Source organism: Gavia stellata, chromosome 8 (genome assembly GCF_030936135.1).
Source record: "Gavia stellata isolate bGavSte3 chromosome 8, bGavSte3.hap2, whole genome shotgun sequence".
In the NCBI taxonomy this organism is placed as follows: Eukaryota; Metazoa; Chordata; class Aves; order Gaviiformes; family Gaviidae; genus Gavia; species Gavia stellata.
Window position 1 is genome coordinate 36,936,688 of NC_082601.1, and position 22,998 is coordinate 36,959,685.

A 22,998-nucleotide genomic window follows, 5' to 3' on the forward strand; every position below is an offset into this window, starting at 1 on the left:
TCCATCCTGCACTTGGACATGGTCAACCACAGAATGTAAGAATTAACAACAGCTTCCTTACAGTGCATCAGGTAACCTGTCACAAAGTATTCCCTACACTGATTTGCCAGAAACTGAAATTCAACCCAAGTAATATACAGACTTAACTTCAAACCCTGTGGAGGTTTAACTTGTGAACATCGGTTCACAACATCTGTTTTCTCATCAGACATGTCTGTTGGCAGCCACAGTCCAACATCTTGTCCCTGGCAGTACCTGAATGAATCCATGCTGCCAAGAATTCTTAGGAACACCTGGATCCTGCTCCATGGAAATATACAGCAGAGTCTTTGGATCTTGCCCTGAATCTTTTCGCTAGATCCCATCGAAAGTACATCATCCCCAGCTTTCTACCGCTCACTTCCATTTCTGTAGCCTCAATCCCTACAGTAACAGACCTAGGACCTGGAGAACAATATCTGTAAAGTCTAGAGGGAAACCACAAGACAGATGACCAAGCAGGAAGAGGAACAGTCATGCAGAATAGGTATTGGATGTGAATCATCCCACTGAATAATCTTTCATATTTTTTGAGCAGGAGGAAAATCACCAGCAGAGTTAATGGGTCAAAGACTATTCTTCAGTTTTGTAAAACAAGCTATGGTCATTTTTTTGTGCAACTAGCTTTCAAGAGCCAGGAAATGAAATGTAGTGTACTCCAGGAAAAAAAAAAAAAAAAAAATCGAAAAAAAAAAAATCAAAACTAAACATGTAATCCAGCAAGTATCTATGGAAGCTGGGAAGCTGTTGGCTTCAAGAGCAAATGCAGAATCTGTGTAGCAAATCATGTAAAGTTGGTCCACGAATCAAAAAAGATGTTTCCTACGTCCCAATAAGCAAAATCATAGCACTACATATTACTTATTTTTTTCACACACAAGTCAGTGCAGATGCTTTAGTCACATATATGAACATAATTAATACAAAAAGGAGGATTTAAATATATTGCTCTTATTTTGTACGTGCTGATACCTTTCGAGACCAGCAGCTTTGCAGTCATGAGTGTTTTTTCGTTAAGGGGGAAACCAATATTCGTAGGCATTGTAAAATTTCAGAATGTCTTACAGATAAAACTCTGCTTAAGCTTCTGATGTTCCTTCCCCATTCTCATGTGGTTGCAGCTGTTCTCTTTCCTGTTCTTCCTGAGGTGGTCTCACACGTTTGAAAAAGCCCATCTGTGAGTCAAGCGAACAATAAAGAAATTGCATTGTGATTTTCAAAACAAACACACATCCTTTCTCTCTCTTTCCTTCTTGATCAGATCTTAACTGATGAGGTTTTTTTTTTCCCCTCCTACTCTTTTTCCTTATTTTTGACCTCCAAAGCCAAGAAATACCAGCTGAAAAATTAAACTGAGTAATTCAGCACAATCGCAGACATCCTCTTTTATTCAACTTCTTCCTGACAAAGCTGAAAAGTTTTTACATCTGTCCAAAAAACTTAACTGATTCAGATGATTAGGGGACCAAGGTATTTCTGCAAGCTGCTGCTACTATTTGAAGTAATACATCACCAGTAGGGAAAAAAAAACAATACAAAAAACCCAAATACAGTACTTACCCTGTACATAACAAACACTAGAACAGCCAAGAGCAATAATCCTGCTAGGACAGCCAAAATTATAACCCACACTGGCACAGGCATAGGCTGCGGTTGAATGCCCCATGTAATATTTGTAGTAACCTAATAGAAAAACACAATAAATCACACTTGGCACAGCAGTGACATGCCAAGTTCATTCACACATTTTAAGTCTTGTATATCTTTATTCTTTCGTGTTTAAAATAATCTTAACCCAGCATAAATTACTTTTTCTCTCCAATATGAATAAACAGCTATATATTAATAGTGACATAAAGGCTTCACGGACCCAAATTTAATAGGATTTTAAAGTTAAATACAAACAGGGGTTTGGGGGTTTTGTTGTGGTTTTTTTTGGTTTGGTTTTGGTTTTTTGCAATCAGTGACACCACGGCAACATGTATGCTGTAATGCTTGGTGATTTTCAATAAAACTGTAGGAATCGGGAAACATTTGCAATTAGAGAAAAATAATTCAGGGCTTTTCCTTTGTTTTCTTAAAAGGCAGTATTCCTTGAAACAAAAATCAACTCCACAAGGCTTAGGAGAGAAAAAAACAGTTAATAATAGGCATGAGAAACCATATTCAAAAATAAATCTATCACAATCCTTTTCAACCCATTTCTTAAGATTTTTTATGCTATAGTGCCTACTGAACACTTTTACTTTGGCAGCCCAAATAAATGGCCTATATCTTCCTTTCTGTTTGCACCCTGTCTTCTTTCTCTTTGAAACCCTCTATGGTACAGACGGTCTTTTTGTTCCACATTCACATAGTACTTCATATAATATAATAAAGGTCCATTATTCAACTCTAAGTGCTACTACAGTAAAAGACAATTTTCAAGTAAAATATTTCTCTAACAACAATGGCATTAACAAGAACATTAGGACTGTTCACCATGATTTTTTTCATTTTCAGTTAAGTCTTTAAAGCTACAAATATTGTTAACTCTAGTTTTTGGACAAAAATTTTTGTTTGACCCTCAATTGTATGCGTGTAACTGAAATTAAGATCTGAATCAAATATTTGACAAAATTACAATTACACCAAGCCACAAAAAAGCTACTCAACAATCATTGTTTTTATATTTATTTCTAAGTAATTAAGTATGGTAACTCAAGCTGGATGTAAATGACTTACTACTGTGGAATTGTGGATATCTTCAAAGGAAAGGTTCTTATAAGGGAACTCTATAACATTGAAAGAAGCAGATGATTTGAGAGAATAGGAGTGATTCTGATTTTCTTGCTGTGTAAGAAAAAACAGAGTTAGTATCGCATGTGGGTACAAAAATCACTTTCTATGTTTCAGAAGTAGGGACAGAATATTCACAGTCACTCACGTTCATGAAAGTTTGGGTCCAAAGGCGTGATTTTAAATACAATATTGCGCTCTTTCCCCTTTCCAGGTGGCCAACTTGACAGACTATCTTTAAACAATCAGCAGTTCCACAGCCCTGCATATAAAAATAGGAAGGATATTCCAAATATCAAAATATTTGTAAAGTCATTAATGGCCTTACTTTACTCACATACATAGTTTATTGTCCTCTTTTCCTGGCAAAGCACCATAAATTATTCAAATACATTAAATAACCCCCAATACTGCATAACTACTTACAGTATTCCATAAATTTGCATTCAGAAAAATATTCTGTGAGCCACTTGGATCCCAATGGTGAAACAGCAGGCAGTAGCTTTAAGCTATGTACTTTATCTAAATATATAGGAAAAAAATGTTGGAGGGTGGGGAGGCGGTTTTTGGTCAATTCACATTACGATCCTCCACATGGTTTTTGATAGGAAAACTCATGGCAATTAACTGCACTTGGTGCCAACAAAATGCGCTTTGTTGCATTCAGCGGAAGTCTTCAAATTTGACTGACTGACCTAATCTATAAGCCATAGTTAGGAGTACAGAAGTTAAACTGGCCTTTCTCAACCACATTTCCATTAAAATCCATCAGACAATACTGATGTTAAACCATATTTCAAGAAGAAAGCAGAGCACAACAAGGCTTCATTTTATGATTGTGTTTTTAGCTGTGCTATAGATAAAAGCACTATACAGTGTAGGTACATCTGCCAGTGTAAGTACAACTCAGTGAAATTATTATGAATACTGGATATTAGTCTCTGGGGTAAAATTCTGCTAAGTCATTGGGAAGATCTGGCAAAAACCAAGCCCTCAAAAAAAACCAAAACAAACCAACCTTCAGAACTGCGTTTATAGATACTGAAGAATACTTGTAGCTTATATCTAAAAAAAAATAAGGTAATTTTTCTCACCATAAAATAAATTAATTCCTATTTTCACTTTTTTTGCTCAGCCCTTTTTTTGTCCTCTCCAAAGCCTAAACTTCCCTGGAATCAGGGTTGTACTGCCTTAGTCCCATTGGTCCACGCTAAACTCCCAAACATTTCTCTCAGGTGCCTGCCTGTCCTGCCTTCCCCAAAGCAGGGATAGGTTCATTTCTGCAAGCGCAGTTACAAAGACAGCGATACAGTAATATATTTACTTCATATTACAGATCATTTCCAATCTTGTTTAGAAAGGACAGGTCCTCCATGTGTCTGGTTGCAGAATGCCCAGTGATCAGCTAGGAGGCATGTGTTGTGAAATCAACTGTAATTTGTAGCAAAGATGATGACTGCAGCACTTACCTGCTTCCTCTCAGGTATCCTATTTCATCAGCCTTCCTCCTATGAAGTACTGATTTTCAAATTCAGAGAATAGCACAATATATAAAGACTGACACTGAAAGAAGTGCTCAACTTGAGCTTTGTTTTTAAGGACTTAAAACATAACAGCACAAAACTGTAGGCATATGCCTCATTGGCTGACTACCCCAAGGAAAAATGATGCACATGGGAAAAAAAAAACAAAACCCCAAAACAAAACAGCTCCAGAGCGTATCACTTTTTTGTCTGTTAAGCATTTAAGTACAGAACATGGATTTTCTGAAATGATTCTTCACCTCATGGAGCTTTCATCTCCATCTTTGTTTCTTAAAAAACCAAAATATTATCAACATATCAATGCTGAGAGCTTACCAAAGTATGCACATCTCCTTCAATGGCAGTTATGTCCCTTCGACTGATATGATGATCGCGATTATCTTCCCTGCTAAGTGTTTCATTCTTATCATCATCTTTAGAAGCAGAAATCTAGGATACACCCAGGAAACCCAAATAATAAAGAATTCTTACATTTAGATATTTGCAGACTTCACAGTTAGGTCAAGAATATATATAACTGATCAGGTTTCTCTCTTTCTATCCTAGTTATTCTTCAGAACCTGGCTTTACCTACAGCTGTAATTAAAATGTTACTCCTGCCTTTCCTAGATCACTGATGCAAATTTCTACTAATAACTAAGACAGAGCCTTGAGTATCTTAATTCTTCTTCAACTCAAAACTTTTTCATGTGTAGAAAAATAATACTCTTAGACTGCAATAAATAATTCAGTTTTGCTATCTTTTATTAAAGATTTTTCCTCAATATTTCAGTTTTTAACTCAAAAAATAGCACTAGTATGGTACTGATGTACCACATACCACTGTACATGTGTACACATGTTCAGACATACACAACAGCTTTTTTACAAGGGGCTTGAAAAAGTATACAGTTGGTTTAATAAATGATTTCAGTAATCCCTTAGAAATTCCCAATGTAAAATTGCAATCTTACACACAGGACTAGGCAGAGCCATGCTACTTGTCCTCTATGTAATAAATTTATATGAGAAAACTTATAAGAGTTGTTAAAAAAAAAAGTATTATTACAAATGGTATAGCAAAAGCACAGGAAATTTGTATTTATATATTCACTAAAGTTGATTTCTGATTATCAAAGATACATGAGTATTCTTTGTTGTTCTATACATTGAATATCTTCCCTTAGTCTTTTTATACATATGTTTGCTCAAATTCTTCTAGAACTAATATACTGGTTTTTACTACTTGTTCTAAATTGTCTTAGAATTCAGCTCTCTAGTCTCCATCAAACTTGCTAGTTTTTATCTGGTGTTTCTTTGTCTAGTCCAACCTAGGAAAAAGGAGTTTGTTCTGCTCCATGCTCTGCAAGCTGCATGTTTTGCTAGCAGTGATAGCATACTTTTAAGCCCCACTGAAACACCCCTATTGACCTCCGTGGCATTTGTATGAGAGCCTAAATAAATAAGCTAGTAATGGAAAAAATAGTGCCATTTTCTTCCCCCAAAAAACACCAAACCTCTGAAGATTCACATAAACAGCCCAGAAGCACCTGGAATGTTTTTGTTCATGGCCACATTCAATATAATTCCATTGCTTTGGACTTAGAACTCATACAGTACAGTCTTCAAGAAAAAAAAACCAACAAAAAGAAACAAGACAAATTTATCTTTGGGTTAACAATCTATTGTCTACCTTTTATTTTACGTGCTATATACAGTGACAAGTACTATCAAACAGTGCAGCCTTGTTCCTCCTCAGCAACAGATGAAAACTTAACTTAGCCAGTGTTAGGTATTCTCAGGGATTTGGGTATTTTGAGTGTGTTTCCAAAACAAACAAACATACTTCATTCCACTCAAACAAAAGAGAAGTCCTGCTTACCTTAATTTTCAGTGGATTGATTTCCATATCAGAAGTGCAGTTCATGGGACCGTCAATTTCATACTGAACAATATACAACAGTGTGTAGTTTTTATATTTGTAAGGCCACTGCAGAGTCATCATCACCTTGCTGAATGCACTTGGACCGTTGTTTCTCAGCTGATTATGAAAATAAAGTTAACAGATGAAAAAAAAAACAAACCCCAAAACAACCAATGCCGCCTCCTTTGTTAATGTGCATATAGTTATTATTTTATATTTGAGCCATAAATGATACTGCTGCTAACCCTACCCCCAACCACTTATGGCAATAGCATCAACAACTTTACCTAAAAATGGTAGCTAAACATCAGTCCCTAAACAGGCAAAACTTAAAATCGCTTCTGTAATTTGATAAAAATTACTTCGAAGAAAAGCTATATGGCATTAGGCTTTTTGCCTTGAAGAAATTATTTCTTTTTTGCCTTGAAAAAATGTATGTTTTTTGTAGTCTATTACATGAATCACAGCCACTGTACGTGTCTCAGCCAAGATACTCTGAGCACAGATACAGACCCCCATAAGTTTCGTTAGATAAATGGTCTCTTAAGTTCCAGAAGAACTTTTAACTATTCTTATTCACACAGCTCTCGAAGTTTTGTTTAATTAAACAATCTAGATTAAAGCTGTGATCATTCTTTTAAGGACATTTTAAATACTTAAAATCTTTCAAGGCAAAAGACTTTAAAATAATGATTCAGAACATTTGGAATACAAATGACGATACTGAATAATTTACAGTCATGAGTCATTTTCTGAGTTCAAGTTACTTCAAATGTTTTATCTAGATTTCAAAGGGCTAGAAAGTAAGCCGTGTGTAATGCTGTAAAAAAATCAGCCTCTTCTATTTGGCCACTCCTGTTACACTAATTGCAGGCATTCTGACGCTTCTTACTGATACCAATTACTGATCCAGCATTAAAAAATAAGTAGTAATAATAATAATAAAAAAAAAATCTTTGTTTCCATGCAAGACTAAAATTAAGAAAAAAATTATAATTTACTCCAGAGAAAAGCTACAGCAGAAGATTTCTTCTCATTTATCACAGAACTGTGTAATTGAATTTAGAAGTAATTGCATACCTCATAGATATGCTGAACTAGAGGCCCAATATCATCTTCTGTTTCTGGATTCTCCTTCGGCTGCCAATTTGCAATAGGAAGGAATATGTGATCAGGAGACGACACGCTAAACATCAGAGCAAACAAGTCGTTATTATAAAGTAAGAAATGATATATCTAAGTCTCTAGAACATCTCAAAAAAATCAACACGCTTAAAATACAATCTCCAATTTTTCATCCTCTGCATATAAAACAGAAAAGAACAGAGGTTGAGTGGGTTGTATATTAAATGTTCAGTTTTCTTCTCTACATGAAAAGATGAACCTTGTATTTAGAAACATTTTTTCCTGCCCTAAACTTTGGATTCATCCCACAACATCTAGTAAAACATTAATAGAAGTAAGATACATGCATATCATCCAAAAAACCATAAAGTATTAAATACTTCGATGATGAGAAATATTGATGATGCAGAGACTTATCAGTGCACTCAAGAATAGTTCAGCATGCACAGCAAACAGGGAAGGCAGCAATAATGTTTTCCAGCTGTGCCATCCCCCCACCTCTCAGATATTAACAAAATTAGATCACAATCATGAATGTAGTGGAAATTAAAAAAATTATGACACGGGAATCTGAGTTAAAAGCTATACAATCCTCTTGCTTAGCCAGTCAGGTGTGAAGTGTAGACTTCTGGTAAACAGAAGTAATGGAGGTAATGGAATCATTACAATATTAATAGCATGCTTCAGACTGAAGAAGGTGAGGGCATTGCAAACTTATCTTCAATACGATTTTCAACTTTGGTTTTAGAAAAGGTTTCAGGGGTTTTTGGATGAAAACCCAGTCAGTTCGTGGAAGAGGAAAGTGACCTGAGGATAGGTGTGCAACTGCAAAAATGAAGGGCGATTTTTTTTTTTTTCTTCAGAAAAAGCCTAATGCCAGTAATAGAGGCACGACATTCCTTTTTTGGAATTATTTTTTTAATTATTTAGAATTATTTAAGATCTGAAAGTCCAAAGGGTGGCTATAGAGAGAACCAGATTTTCTTTATGATTAAGTATTCCCTAAGGCTTCCTGAAAACTTATGTAGACCTGGAAGTTCATTGAATATAAAGAAGCAAACATGCAAAGCTCGTTTGAGAAAGACATTTATTAAAACAGTATCAATGCTTACCCTCTAATTTCAACAGCTGCTAAAATAGCAAGGTCAGCCTGATAGAAAGCTATTGGACTTAGATTGTCATACAGGTTGGAACTGCAGAGAAAATAAAAGTTAATTTCCTATATGAAAGAAGCTTAGTATTTAAAAAAACCTTAAAATAATTGTATGTAACATCATAACATGTCTCCTGAGCCTCTGTAAGAAAGCGCATTTACTAAAAACTAAGGGGCAGATTCCAGGAAGTTCTCACTTAAATGCATGACAGTCCCACCCTCAGCTCAGTTTGGAGGTCCCTCAGCAGCAAGAAGTCAATAAAGGACACAAAGCTAACGATGACTCTGTTCCTTAGCTGCCGCATGTAGGAAAGTTCAAGTGCCAGCGCCGTGGGATAACATCAACTATATAACTAGCAGAGTCTTAAGTTCCACTTTAGGACATCTGTTTTGCTCAGGGCCTTGTTGGCCTCAAACTAGCCCCAGGGCAGAAAAGTATGCTAGGGCTACTTTTGCCTACCCCTCTTCACAGTGTTAAAACTAGTACATGAATACAGTTAATATCTAATTCCTACACTTCAGATACACCAAGAGATGACAGATATTAAGGCGTGTAGAGTCATTCATACATAAAATTTTTCGGACCTTCTTTGTAAACAGAGAAAAAGAAATACAGAGAACAATCCTATTCCCCTCAAAGTGGAGCTGGAAACAGAACCCTGATCTCCTTAGACACATCTGACTATTTTGTCTATCTAACCAAACAGTTTCCTTTAGAAAGATCTTCTTAAATCCTGTAATGATTCTTCACTGCTGCTGTAATAATAAAAAATACACGCAACACTGTTTTCTTCACAACGTGTAAAAACCTCATTCTTCCAGAGAATTGCCAGCTTCGGAAAACTAGCTTTGCGAGTTTAAGGCAGCTAATGTGATCTTTAAAACCTCTTCAAGATAATACCTTGATAATGTCTGTCACCATGAACTGTGACTACCGTGTCCGGCTGCATCACTGTTCTTGCATTCAGAAATCACATAAGGAAATTCCTTCCATAAAAGGTGTAAAATGTTACAGGAATTTCCTTTCTCTTCCATCAGAAGAGAAGTATGTGACTTAAGCAACCTCACTGACTGTTTCTTCTCCCACTGAAAGGTAGTTAGTGACCGCTGTTAGCCTAAGGAAGACGACAAACACCCCAGAGAAGATCACTTTCCACAAAGAACTGGAGTCACATGCCACTGGCACAGCCTGCTAAGCTGATGGAGAAGAGGGGAAAAAAACTGAGCAGACAGCAATGTGCGATCAAAGAGGTATTTAATGCTGCCAAGGCCTTTGATCAGTATGGCAAACCACTGTATCATTAAAATAGAATGGCAGGTTTAAACTTAGTTAACTCTTGTAGACAAAAAAAACATATATGGATGAGAATAATTTATTCACTACATTTTAAAAAAATTAAGCACTTAAATGGAAAAAGAAAGCTTTTGGTCCATCATGGGGGGGAAAAAAAAGCAGCTGTATTTGTACTGTCCATTAAGCAACATAAAACTGTATGGGTAAAAGAGATTCCTATTGATCACATCTTCAAATCTTAACTATCATCTCCAGTAGGTATAAATTCAGAGTTATAGATCATATTTATATGAAAGCACTGTGCTCATAATTAACAGGAACACTACTGTTTTGTTCCATTTTAATTTTAGACTCTCTTATGCTGGCTACTGCAGAACACTGAAAATGGTACACTGCATGTTGCTTCTGCTCAGACCATCACATGCACGGCCTTTTCTGAAAGACTTACACCTCTCATCCTCAAAACACATAAAATTCGAAATTCTGACTTTACCTCAGAAGGAATTGAGTTCAATCAACAGTTTTAAAACAGGGCTAGAAACCCAGACACAAGTCATTCTGTGGCACTACACAAGTGTCAGGAGATCACAACAGTACGCAGGTACAAAAATACAAAGTTTTTCCTGAAGCACTTTAAATGGTTTTGTTCCTCATTGTTAGTATTTTACTTGTGCCACGGCCTGTCTAAAAGTTGTAAGCAAAAGAAACAGAATGCAAACAGAAAACTGTGTTTTCTCACACCTTTTTCTCTATTTTAGAAAACATAGTTCATTCAAAAGATGCGTTTATTTTTCAAACAATTACGAGGCAGAGACCAGAGAATTAGTCCAGAGTTAAACTAACTGCTTAGTTCACAGTCTATTTACTTTAGCATGTTATCTACCAGGTGAGGTACATACTCATAGATTTCCGTACCTTCGGATTTGCAAGTCAAACTTCACAGAGGTATCCATTTCAGACTGCTGGTGCACACTGAAACGCAGGCCAGCTAATAGCTTTAGGAAAAAAATCAACATGGTTCAGTGGAAGCACAATAAAATACACGATAAAAGCTTCTTAATACTGTTATACTACAACAAAATTGCTTGAGGCTTGTGGTCATAAGAGAACACACACAGAGACTGGCAAGTAAAACTTGCCCAGTTCATCAAGACTAGAAATGCACCGTGCTCTCTGCAGATTTCAGCCAATGCATCACTGCCAGAAAATAGAAATGTAAGGTTTATATCATGCTCACCCGCCTTGTTTCAGCCATGTTTATTCATAACTAAGCCTCCCTACGTGTTGCAAAAAGTACTGTAGTCTAAAGAACAGGGCACACTTTAATGATTCTAAATTCAGTTCCCAAGGTTTGTTGTAAGTCAGTACATGACAGTTGCTTCAACATCTGTACAGTTCAGCTTGATATACTTCGAAAGACTTTGCAAATAGCATTTATTCATCTATACAAAATGTCTCTGAAGAAAAGCACCATCAAAGTGTTTATAATTGTGACTGATTTTCACTTTATTTCCTCAAAAAGTAAGACTTACGTCATATCATCTTAATATCTGCCAAGTCCCATTAACAGTTTTTTAATTCTTCCAATTTCAGATACATTTGGTGGAAGTGCAGAGGTCTCAACTAGACAAAACTCTCTCTCAAACTTCACAAAACCAGGCAGAAGAGAGAAACACTATTAGGTTTCCACTAAGAGAAAGGTCTGTTTTGAGCTAGCTCTTTATTATGTACTAAAAGACATATATCAGGTAAGTTTGAAGACAAATTCATGAGGGACCAGAGTTCATTAATTCCACTGTTTTATGACACAACTCAAAAGGATTAGTTCATTAAACTCACGAAAACTTCTTTCAACCTTTAATTTAGCTGAAAAGTTGAAACCAATTACCACTGAACTAACCAAACATGTGGGCAGCTAATATCAGCTAGATATAATCTTAAATTCCTGTGAGTAAACATCCTGCCCAAACACTGCTGTGATTAAGAAAAATGCCAACTGTGCTCCTGTGTGAGCTACCAGACGGCTGTTGGACCAAACCTTACCTTAGTTCCTGCTTTCATGGGATTTCCCAGGTCACAGACTACCATGCGAGTTTGATTCTCTGTTTTAAATGCACACGACAGTCTTGCTAAAGCCTGCAATAAACCAAAAAGAAATCTTAAGGAATGTCATTCTTTACATCGGGACACCTGCATGAAAGTCTGGAGAAAAGTTCTAGATATGCTGCGTTAATTTAAATATAGTTTCTCAGTCCTAACAGAGACAAGCACTGTAATTAAATACAATCTGAGTATGGAAGTCTCCATGGAGACTAATATTTTTGATACAAGATAAATGCTCCTTCCAAGGTTATAAAAAGAGAAATTCAATACTCTCATACTGGGTAGCACTAATGATTTTTGTGACTTAAAGCATTTCTCCACTTGATTCTTTAAAATCTGTGTGAAGAAACTTTGGCAATCGGGCCGACTCTGCACAGGAAAATAAAGACTGAAAGGCGAAATAACGTGAATACTTACTGGCTCACTCAAAAAGAGGTCTCACAGAAGCTACCAGATTTTGGATAAAGCCATATCACAAAGCTCTAGAGTAGCAGAGGCAAACTGGAGAACCAAACCAAGGCATGGTCCAACATATATGAAGGATATGGTATCAAAGTTGGAATCCTTCGATATAGGGGGAAAATAGTTTTCCCCTTAACATTCTGCAGCTTTACAGATATATTGATTGATAATAGATTATACCAAATAAAAACAAGGATGAAGAAAATCTGAAAGTATATTACTTATATATAGCTATAATGGGCCGAAACAAAATTTGGACTATACCCACATTTCTTCAAAGAAATAGAAGTTATACAGACATTTTGTAATACAAGGGAAAGTCAGGAAATAAATTTTAATATTCTGTGTAATCAGGATAACTGACAGCCAAGACTTTCTGCGTACTTCAGTGGAAGAGAATAGTAATACCCAACATCACTTTTAGCCTCACAGGTGCCCAACTCTTCACCTAGCATATGACATGCTAATTCTAACTTTAAATAAACTAGCAAAGGCACTGTTCAAATAAAGACTTGCAGCAGATAGACTGTGTCTGTCAAGCTCCATCACACAGATGATTCTCCTTTGTTGCTAGCAGTAGGCTCTTAAACTGGAGCCATCCAGCCAGGTGTTACACAGCCTTGGGACTTGGAAGAGCCTTATCATTTTTTCGGTGCTTTGCTTTAAGATTGAAGCATAAAACCCACCACTAACGGACCCTCTCCTGCAGACTTCCATAGCAGCACCTGAAATATGACTACTCAAAGAAGAAAAATAGTTGGAATTTTACCTCGTTGTTACGAACAACACCAATGAAATCTGCTTGGGGTGGAACGATGACAAAGAGTTCTGCTTCATAGGCTCCTTCCCCTTGATTCTGAGCACTGACAATTAGTGTCAAGGGATTGTCATCACCAATATAGATCTGCTTCTGATCACTACAAAAAACAAGTGTAAAAATGAGCTTTGCATTCAGGTTTTAAAGTGTATTGAACTAGTTGAACTTATAGAAACAAGAGACATTCTGAAATTGCACAAAGACATTAGAGAAATCTAGAGGCAGTACCTATGCTTCAGGAATATCAGGAAAGCTCTACGCCACGTTTAAAACAAAAATGTGTCTATAATCACAAAAATGGAGCAAATATTACATGCTGTTTTGTAAGAATATTTTTTATAAAATTTACAATACACCACAAAACCACCAACACCTTTTTTTAACAAAGAACAAGCAATTATGAACAGATAAATCACTGTGTACATTTTGAAGCACATGCCTATCAGCAGAGGTACAAGCACACATTTATAACAAAACTTTGATGGAAGGTTCAAGTACAGAATATAGCCAAGACCTCTGTAATACATTTGTTCCAGACACAAAAAGAGTATCTTTGCAAACAATGTATTTTCATTTCACCGACAACAAGGAAACCTAACTAACTGTACCTGCAGTGATGTAAAATATTTCTGAAGCATTTGCATGAACGAGTGTGCTTGTGAACTCTGTTACCCACATACATGTGCATATGCTATAGCTCTGCACTAAGGGCATTAAAAAAAAAAAAAAGCCAGATGACATTTATGAGTAGAGATAATACACCAAGAATGGCTTTCGGGCATACAAAGTACAAAAAGCCCAGACTCATGAAAGATTTACGAGTTAAAACGTGTTTCTTTTTTCCAGGTTTAATAAAAGATATTGCCAACACCAACAATTTTTTCATACATGTGACAACAGACCCTACTCCAACCCTTGCCAGATAAAATCATGCCTGTTCACATCTTCATGTGTCTGTCTAATATTAAATAACAGAACAGCGATACGATTGCAGCTAACACTGGTTTATGCTTGCTATGCATGTCCAGCTTAGCAAATATACAAATAAATACTGCGTACTTATAGTGGGGGCCGGGGTGTGGGCTCTCCCTCTATTACATGCTAAAGACATGAGGTTACAAAGCAGAAAATGGGTTTTCCTTAAAACAAATAAGCATGCATTTAGATTGTATACATTGAGGAGTCCTACTTATTTCAATACATCCTTTTAACAAAAGTATTACAAACTCTTGAGGTTTAGAATTCAAGCAGGGAAGTTACTTTTCCCTGTATTATGTTTCTCATGTATTTACCTTTCTACTGAAACCTCCAGCTTTGGTTTGCAGACATTGTCATCACCACAATCCAGCAGAATATGAGCCTATGCAAAAATCAAACGCATATTGTTGTAATAAGTCGTGTATCGGTTCTAACATACATTTCCAATAATACTGTTACACCACCAAAGAAAAAAATTCTAAATAGCTGGTTGAGATATCTTCATCCCATTAGTCTCAGAAGAGAACAAATGAGTTTTCATATATGGGGGGCACTGTGCCTCATCCTGCCACACTGCAATTTTAGGACTGATGTCTACATAACTTAATCCTCTTTCCATACTTTGAATAATCTGTTCATCTTGAGTTGCATTTCCACTATCCTCTTTAGAAACAAGTGTAAAAATTTGTACAAAGGGCAGAAATAGAAAAACTATGTTTATACCTTAAGAGAACTAGGGATAAACATAATACACATTGAGCAGCATAGTATGAGCAATGGATGAAACACTCCAATCGTTCAAGATTAACACCTTCAACACTACTCTAACTGCTTTTCTCCAGAAAACTGTTAATTAGTATATGCAAAAAGGAAGTCCAGCACTAAGGAATAATGTGTCAAAAAGAAATCTGAGAGAAGGAAAAAAATAAAAGACAAACATACAATAACCATCAATATTTCCATAATTCAAGACTAAAGCCTAGACGTGTATTTTGGTATCTTTATTTTTTAGAAGTCCTAAGATGAACGTAAGTATTGAATAAGTATTGAAAGCTGAAAATATGTTCTGGGTTCTCATCACAGATTGTGTAAGAAGCATACCTGTCTGCTCATATTAGCAGGAGTGAACTGGTTGAGGATAGGGTGCAATCCTGTTGCATCTGCAGCTGTTCTGTAATCCAGACGATATTCCATAAAAATAGTAATGGGAGTTAGCTTGTCTCTAAATTCAGATTCATCCTGAGGAAAGCAAAGATTTGAATTGCAATTAAAACATGTGAAGAAAACAACAACAAAAATATCCTTCAAAAGTCTCTATAGGCAACAGTCATCCCAAGAGCAATACTGAGCAGTGTTTTTATTTATTGTTCATACTACAGTAGGAATGAGGAAGCCAAAACAACATTAAAACTTTGGAGCTCTTTTCAAACTAGAAAATCTCTTGTCAGAAAACTTGCAGCGTAAACTTTGAAGATAGACAATTGTAGTAGTTTTATGTTTTCAAAATGCCTGTTTTACAAGTAGAAAAACAGGAGCATAGAGAAGTATAGCACTACAACAGCGAGGAGCCTAAAGGGCTATACAATTCCACTCTTTCCTGTCAGACAAAATTCAGTATGCTTCTAAGATCCCTCACAGATATTGATCTTCAGACTTGTGATTTTTCCTTCCTAAAATTATTACTTTGCACTTGAAGTTCCGGACTTTCATATTGTTCATTTCAAATCATTCTGTTTATCAACTGCTGAACCTGCCTTTCAGAGTACTTACAAACCACCTCTTAGCTTTATGTTAGCCACAGATTTTACCCATGTAAACTCTGCTTCCTTATTCTTATTTTTGAGAATAATGAAAATTACTGAATCTAGAACAGCTCATTGCAGCATCTTACTTCAGAAGCTATTGTCTATGGGTAGAAACCTATTGATAACTTACAGTTTTCAATTAGTTTTGCACCCAGTTGAAGGTAATTTCATATACATTGTGTGTCATTACTTTCTTTATGAGAATGTCGGGTGGAAAAGTATCAAAGCTTTACTAACACCGAGATCTGGGATGTCTATTTCCATATATATTCCACTCACAAGGCGAAAGAAAGGTATTACCTATCCTCCATGAAACCTTAATGATTACTAGCATTTTTATCAGGTTTTGGTGGGGTTCTTTTGGGAGAGGGGAGTAAGTATTGTTTATGTTTTATTTATAAGTACTCAGAGATAAATCTGAGCTGCATCTACCTTACATAGCTAACACTTCGACATGTCTTTCCTTATTTCAGCCAGTGTTTCTTCTACTGGGTTACACTTTTTAACTGTGTTAACACCTGTCCACATGGGGGGTAAAACAAGAAGACTGAGAAAAAGCAAACAATATTTCAGCCTTCTCTGTCTCCTCTGTTATTTGCTGATCTTTGCTTTTTAGTGGCAGATCCGTATTTTTCTTTATTCTTTCACCTCCAAAGTAGAAGCATAACCTCTGCTTAGTGACTTTCATGCTCCTTTGAAATTATAACTAATTTTGTGCCTAGATGACTTGTCCAAGAAGTCCATAACAAAGTTCAGAATTGAATTTCCAATCATTTTAGTGACCAGGACCTTAGTCACAATAATATCCATCATTCATCCTCTGAGAGCAGTGATAACTTGGGACAGACATATGGTTTTAGTAATTTCAGTTGTACCCATTGGGCATGAAGTTTCTCTAGCATTTCTTTTTTCTACATTTTTGGGTTTGTTTTTTTTTTTTAAACACCTAACACAAGGAACTTGTACAGACAATGCACCAAAAATTATTTGCCTAAAATGTAAATGGCTACTTACCCTCAAAAAAGCATCAAGTTCTTCACAATTCATTTTGCCCCCCTTTGTAATAGTCATGTTCTTCGAGTGGCTAGGCTGTTTGCTATGGAGAAAGAGAGCTCTCCTTATAGCTCCTTTCTGCTTAAGTTTATCCAACAGCAGCTCCACTTGGAAATCTGTCCAATCCAAAGCATTTAGGTTAGGGATATTTCATTCAATTAAACACAGTGCAGATTCCCATCAGAAATGGAGCTGAACACCGATTTCAGCTACCATGAAAACCCAGTACTTGGCACTTTTAAAACTTCCAGATACTTCAATATAAAATCTGTTACTACACTAGTTCTCAAAATAATAACTAACAAGCACTGTTGTTGTCCTAAGTTGGACTCTGCTTTTTCCTTAAAAACTGGAAACATGTAAGAGCACTGATACATTTATATTATAATTGCTATAGAACTGGAAGAACAAAAGTTAATTTTTTTCTCCCAGAAAACTTTAAAGCAATCTTGCACATAATGCTTATATTATTGAACTGCATTGCTCATCTAATTACTTCAAATATTTGGTATAGATAATGAAATTTTAAATATGTAACAGCTATTTATATGAATATTCCCAGATCATACCACCTCTATCATGCCATACAGAAAATAAGGAAAAGCTTTTATAATCAGTAGACAAAACCTGACTGTAGCAGGTCTGTCTGCCACACTACAAAATCTCTTAGAGACAACTTAAAAACCTGTTCACAACAATCTCTTTCTGATTCTGATCCAGAGAATCTGATGAAAAAAATCAGTGACATCAATCAGAACGTCATGATTTCAGCAGAAATGTGAGAAGTCCCTTGTGGCTTCTCTATTTTTTTCAGGCCTAACAATGCACATACTTGACTATTCTTGTCTAAAACTCCCCTTAACGAGAGTTGATCTCAATTCTGTAAAATACAAAGGACTTTCCATGACTAGTTCCACCAAGTGGTTAAACATATGCTTAAAGTCCCAAGTATGCTCAACTCCCACTGACTTGAACACAATTCGGCAGAAAACCTGCTGAAGACAGTCATATAGATGTATATGGTTACTGAACTGTAGGATTGTGCTGTAAAGGGCAACCAGCTGTTTAAATAATGAAAAAGAACAATGAACAGTGCTCATGTCTGCAAACAATATAAAAAGACTTTAAAGTTTTTAAACTAGCAGAACTTACTGAGTGAATTCGGGAGCTTTCCTTTCCCATCCGCTTTTAAGCAGAACTTTACTTTGAAGCTGTTTTGGAGAAAAAGAAAATATTCATTTCACAGACTTTTTCTCTCATTTTCTTCTAAAATTCTTTACTGTTTTTCTCAGTTCAAAGGTATTCTCTTTTGAGACTCTAGGTCACTCCCCAAAAGCTATTCTCTACTGGTGGGAGAGAAACGATAACCTATTAATAAAATGGACAGCAATGCAAGCAATGCAAAGCTTTGGAGTCTTGATTCATGTAGGAATAGTCACCTGTGAAGCAGAGCATTTATTCCTGAAATCAAATGTGGCTCGTGTATTTTTAAAGCTAGAAGGAACTGACATACTGAGTTGAAAAGGAAGTTAGCTCTAGAAAGGAAAAGTGGGTTTGGATAACAGTCCAGGAACAAGAACCAAAACCAGTTTGCAGCATAGATCATTTCCCAAGGGCTCTCCACAAGCCCACCTAAAAAGTAAGTTAATGGGTAAAAACATTGCTAAAGCTGTGTGATCTGTTACCGTCTTGGGAAGATCTTATTCTACTCACAGACTACTGGCAATCTCTGCAGGTAGGATGTAACTTAGGAGTCAGTCTAGCATCTACTGAAGACAATGTTGGTCCTCCCACTGTTGCCAAAGAGTTCTTATTTTGTATTGTCTGTTCTTTCAGAAAAATCTGTGTTTGATTGCCTTTTTTTAATTAGATGACTAGACTTCCTGAATCCTTTCAAAATTGAAAGCTTACAAAAACAAAACCCAAAAATGTCCCTCCCCTCAAAGGAAAACAAAGATACCCTGCTTACCAAGAAACTTTTACATCTGACAGTGAACAGGCTTTGTTTTCTGGGTTTAGAATGGTTGGATTAACTTCCAGGGCAGCATTTACTCTAATAACTGGTCTAGCCCTGCAAAGAAAACATCCTCTTGAAGAGCATTCAACACCACGGTAGACAATAGCCTCCCCATTCAAATTGTGAAATGTACACATACACACTTAGTATTTAGTGAAACCGCAAGAATAACAAATAATCATCGAGTAGGTTAGAGAAAAGCAGGAAGCTTTCCTGTTCCCTTTCATCACCAGAGTCAGAAAATGGACAATTGTGCTAAGAGGAAGTCCTATCTATTTCTAGCACAGACAAATAAGGTATTTTCCCAAAATGAGCAAGTTTGGATGAGAATATCAGGATTGCAGTCTAAAAGCTAGCAGCACCCTGTAAGTCTCAGAATCTAGAAAACTGTCACTCAGAAAGCCTTGAAGACAGTTTATTTATATTTTCTCTTAAATATAGATTATTGAGAAAGATAAATAACAGATAGCAGACTGTAGATTTACTCAGTGAAAACAGCAATATAACCTTTTTTTACCTCCTGCAGTTTGGAAGGTGGGATGGCAGAATTTTAAACTTCCCTGATCCTTCCTGATTTCTTTTGTAACTGAAGAATGCTGCTGAGCTTTCATTCTGCTTGCATTTATGTAAAAGGATAGAGGGATACTCACCTATACAGAACAGCTGTGTCAACACCAAAGGCTCCAACAATCAAGTCTAGGAAGAAAGGAGAAATATTACACATTACAATTTATTTTTTAAAATACGCTGTTAGTCAGAGGTGGGCTACTACTAAGTTATTCTAAAGTGACATTTAGAGCAAAGGACCTGGATATCCATTTTTGTCCACATCCGTAGCTCCTTTCAGCGAGTACCCAAAACTGGGCGGCATAGTGCGAGCGGCCCACTGCCCTTCAAGAATTTGAGATGGGACTGCATTCAAACCATTTGCTCTTCCATTGTAGATATAGACAAGTCCTCTCTTGTCCTCTCCACCATATGGCGCAGCGACTGCAATATCTGTAAACCGAAAGAACAATCGTCAACATCTCCAGACACAGACAAGGAGAACATATTTGGGCTTACATCAGTCAGTAACTTCTGATATTACAGTTTCAATGCGTGTCAGTAGGGAGGAAATGCAACCGGGCTTTAAAACGTTCATCAACAAGGTTTTGGGGTTTTTTTTGGGTTTTTGTTTTCTTTAATTGGATGCTGTTTTTTCTAGAAAGTATAAATGTTTAACAAGAACATATATCATAGACTTGTATGGGGGGAAGGAGGCAAAGGAATGTTTCTGCAAACACTTCCGCACTTCAGTAACTGATTTACAGCCAAATCATACGGATTTGATATGCCTGTGAGAATGTTAAACACCCAGAATTAGTCACTGTTGGCGCCAAATCGCAAAACTAAGTGGGACTATCTGCCCATTTCATTAACACAATCATGTTCCAGAATTATTAAAATGTCCCACCCTTTGGGGGAAAATTTAAATCAGTCTAAAACAATGGTAAATATCAAATTCCAGTCTATCCTGATCACAGCTTGGCAATATGTTTTATGCAGAACTTTCACTTAGTGCAATTATGTTATCTCTTAAAGCTTAATAAATTTGAGAGTACTCATTATCAATGACTAACAAACAGTAATAAACAAAATGCTAATTAGACTATCTGTAAGGACAGCTTTAGAAGTGTACATATGATCTAAAGTCAACATTTCCACAGGCCGTTCAAAGACCAAACATGAAACACTATACAGCGTAATTACATTATTCCCTCCTCTTTTCCTAAATTTGAGGAAGTTTCAGGAAAAGAACGAGGACTCAAAAGTTGACCATTTTGTATTTTTGACTCATCTTTACAAACTTTATGAAAACAGCAGAAATTCCAATCTTGCACCATACTGTGATGGAAAGCATTTTAATTAACTCTCCCAAAATGAAACAGAAGAGGAAAAAAGAGACTAAAAAACCCAGACTAAATAATGGCAATGTAATTAAAAAGAGGCAGCTTTTGCTACAGTTTTCTTCACCTACAGTGTATTTCAGATTGAAATATGATGGAATCAAAACATTTTTTGGATAAGCTCATCAAGTGACCGGATTTTTAGCTATCAGCTGTAACCTTTCCCATGTCTTCTGTAAATAGTTGCAGTGAAATTGCATCTTTACACTAACTCTGTATACTATTAGCAACTAAAAAGGTCCCTTCCAACCCAAACTATTCCATGATTTTATGATTTAATTAAAAAAATTAATTAGAACTACCTGGGAATTTGAAATATTAGCCTGTTATAATTTTCGATCTTTCAGAAAATACTTAGCTTACAAGCAGAATGGAAAAAACCAAAAATGAACATTTTTTATGGAACTCAAATTCCTACCACGCTAGGAAACACTGGAGTATGACTTGCAAAACAAAGTGTTCTCCCTAAGATTCCTGGAAGTCTCCATCCCAAAACTATATGATTCTTGTCTGTTTCATTGCTCCCCATTCCTAAGCGAAGGTAACAAAAAGCACTGGCAATGGGTTTGAGAGTCCACAGCTTCAGTTGTATCAGACTCAGACTTCTCATCCAAATACTTGCTCAAGACACTCAGCTCTTGGTAGAGTTGGCTGTAGTTGTTATGGGATATTTTCACCAGATTCTTCCACTTTGAAATAAAAAAAAAAAATCTAGACTTTTCTCAGGAAAATCTCTTCTGTCAGAACATTTTTAACCAGCTCTCTGAAACAAAACCTTCTTTTCAGTCATCATTGTTTCTGAGGAGGAAAATTGGCTTTAAGCAATGGAAACGGGAAAATGATATTGAAGATGTCCTAACAAGTCACAGTGGAGAGTCAGATATTTCATCGAAGCTTCTGTTGTACTTATCACTTAGAAAGTAATAAACTGATCAGTGTAACAGCTAAAATAATCCATGCTGTAGTTTAAATGGTATAGTCTCTGCTCGATGCATACATGTAACTCCTGTTAGCATTCTTGGGAGTAGCATACAAGCATCGAAAGGAGTCTAGACCTTAGTGTCCAACATTCAGTCATGGTTTGAATGCCTAATGTTTGTGTGCAGAATCCACATTCAGTGTGCTGTCTTGATTTCATCTACGAACGGAAAATACTGATCAATAAATGACGTCCTACCATTGAAGCCATCCTGATCTAGATCCCCCAGAGGTGCAATAGAACTGCTGAATCTTGCAAATATCTCAAAACCATTCAGCTTTGTGATCTGAAACCCTCCAGAGGCTCGTTGTAGGCAAATGGAAACTTGGCCGACCTCTTGAAGTTTTCCATCAGAACCTCGATCCATAAAAAGAGGGGCTCCAATAAACAAATCTGTATAACTGGACCAAAGAAGGATAAGGTTTTTCAGTAACAGCATGACGATTCAGCTTCATTCTCTCTTAAGCATCCATTAGTAGGACTAACTCAGCACTGAAGTCAATATTAAGATGAAAGTTACCCATCTTTAAATTGCAACTGAAGGCAAATACTTATTGACAAAGTAAGCACAAATATACCAGAATTTAATGCATTTAAAGCATGTGAATACACACATGTGTATTTATGTAAATAAACACAAAACCCAATCTACAGTTCTACAAGTCTACAACTGTTAAAACAAACGCTGAGTGTTGCACAGATATATGTTAAGCCTGTAATGAAGCCTGTGGGAAAGACTTTTTAATAAAAACTTCTTTTTTCTTTCCAGAAACAAGTTGGGTGGCAGTGGGGAGAAGAGGGCACTTACTTGTCCCCATTGATATCTGCAGCAGCCACCGAATACCCAAAATAGGCCGCCATCTGGAAAACAAAATTCAAACTTCTGAGTTGTAGTGATATAAACGCACAAACAACTTTATACAAAGCTGTACAGAAAAGATGTTAGGGAGATGATAATATATACCACAAAATTTTTTGTCTCCTTTCTCCTTACATTTT

General features: G+C 36.3%; 1 protein-coding gene across 1 annotated transcript in view; it reads right to left on the bottom strand.

Moving 5' to 3' along the window:
- Positions 1-741: 741 nt before the first annotated feature.
- Positions 742-22,998, bottom strand: part of ITGAV (integrin subunit alpha V) — a 45,659-nt gene continuing 23,402 nt past the window's right edge. Inside the window, exons 11-30 of the mRNA XM_059820122.1 lie at positions 22,808-22,860; positions 22,198-22,400; positions 19,879-20,070; positions 19,722-19,767; positions 19,024-19,125; positions 18,207-18,265; positions 17,016-17,170; positions 15,298-15,435; positions 14,511-14,578; positions 13,171-13,318; positions 11,880-11,972; positions 10,752-10,831; positions 8,502-8,582; positions 7,345-7,450; positions 6,223-6,381; positions 4,677-4,790; positions 2,966-3,079; positions 2,764-2,871; positions 1,600-1,722; positions 742-1,214 (exon numbers count right to left, since the gene is read on the bottom strand). Coding sequence (XP_059676105.1) covers positions 1,119-1,214; positions 1,600-1,722; positions 2,764-2,871; positions 2,966-3,079; positions 4,677-4,790; positions 6,223-6,381; positions 7,345-7,450; positions 8,502-8,582; positions 10,752-10,831; positions 11,880-11,972; positions 13,171-13,318; positions 14,511-14,578; positions 15,298-15,435; positions 17,016-17,170; positions 18,207-18,265; positions 19,024-19,125; positions 19,722-19,767; positions 19,879-20,070; positions 22,198-22,400; positions 22,808-22,860 — 2,238 coding nt within the window. The 3' untranslated portion in view covers positions 742-1,118. The remainder of the gene's footprint in view (positions 1,215-1,599; positions 1,723-2,763; positions 2,872-2,965; positions 3,080-4,676; positions 4,791-6,222; positions 6,382-7,344; positions 7,451-8,501; positions 8,583-10,751; positions 10,832-11,879; positions 11,973-13,170; positions 13,319-14,510; positions 14,579-15,297; positions 15,436-17,015; positions 17,171-18,206; positions 18,266-19,023; positions 19,126-19,721; positions 19,768-19,878; positions 20,071-22,197; positions 22,401-22,807; positions 22,861-22,998) is intronic.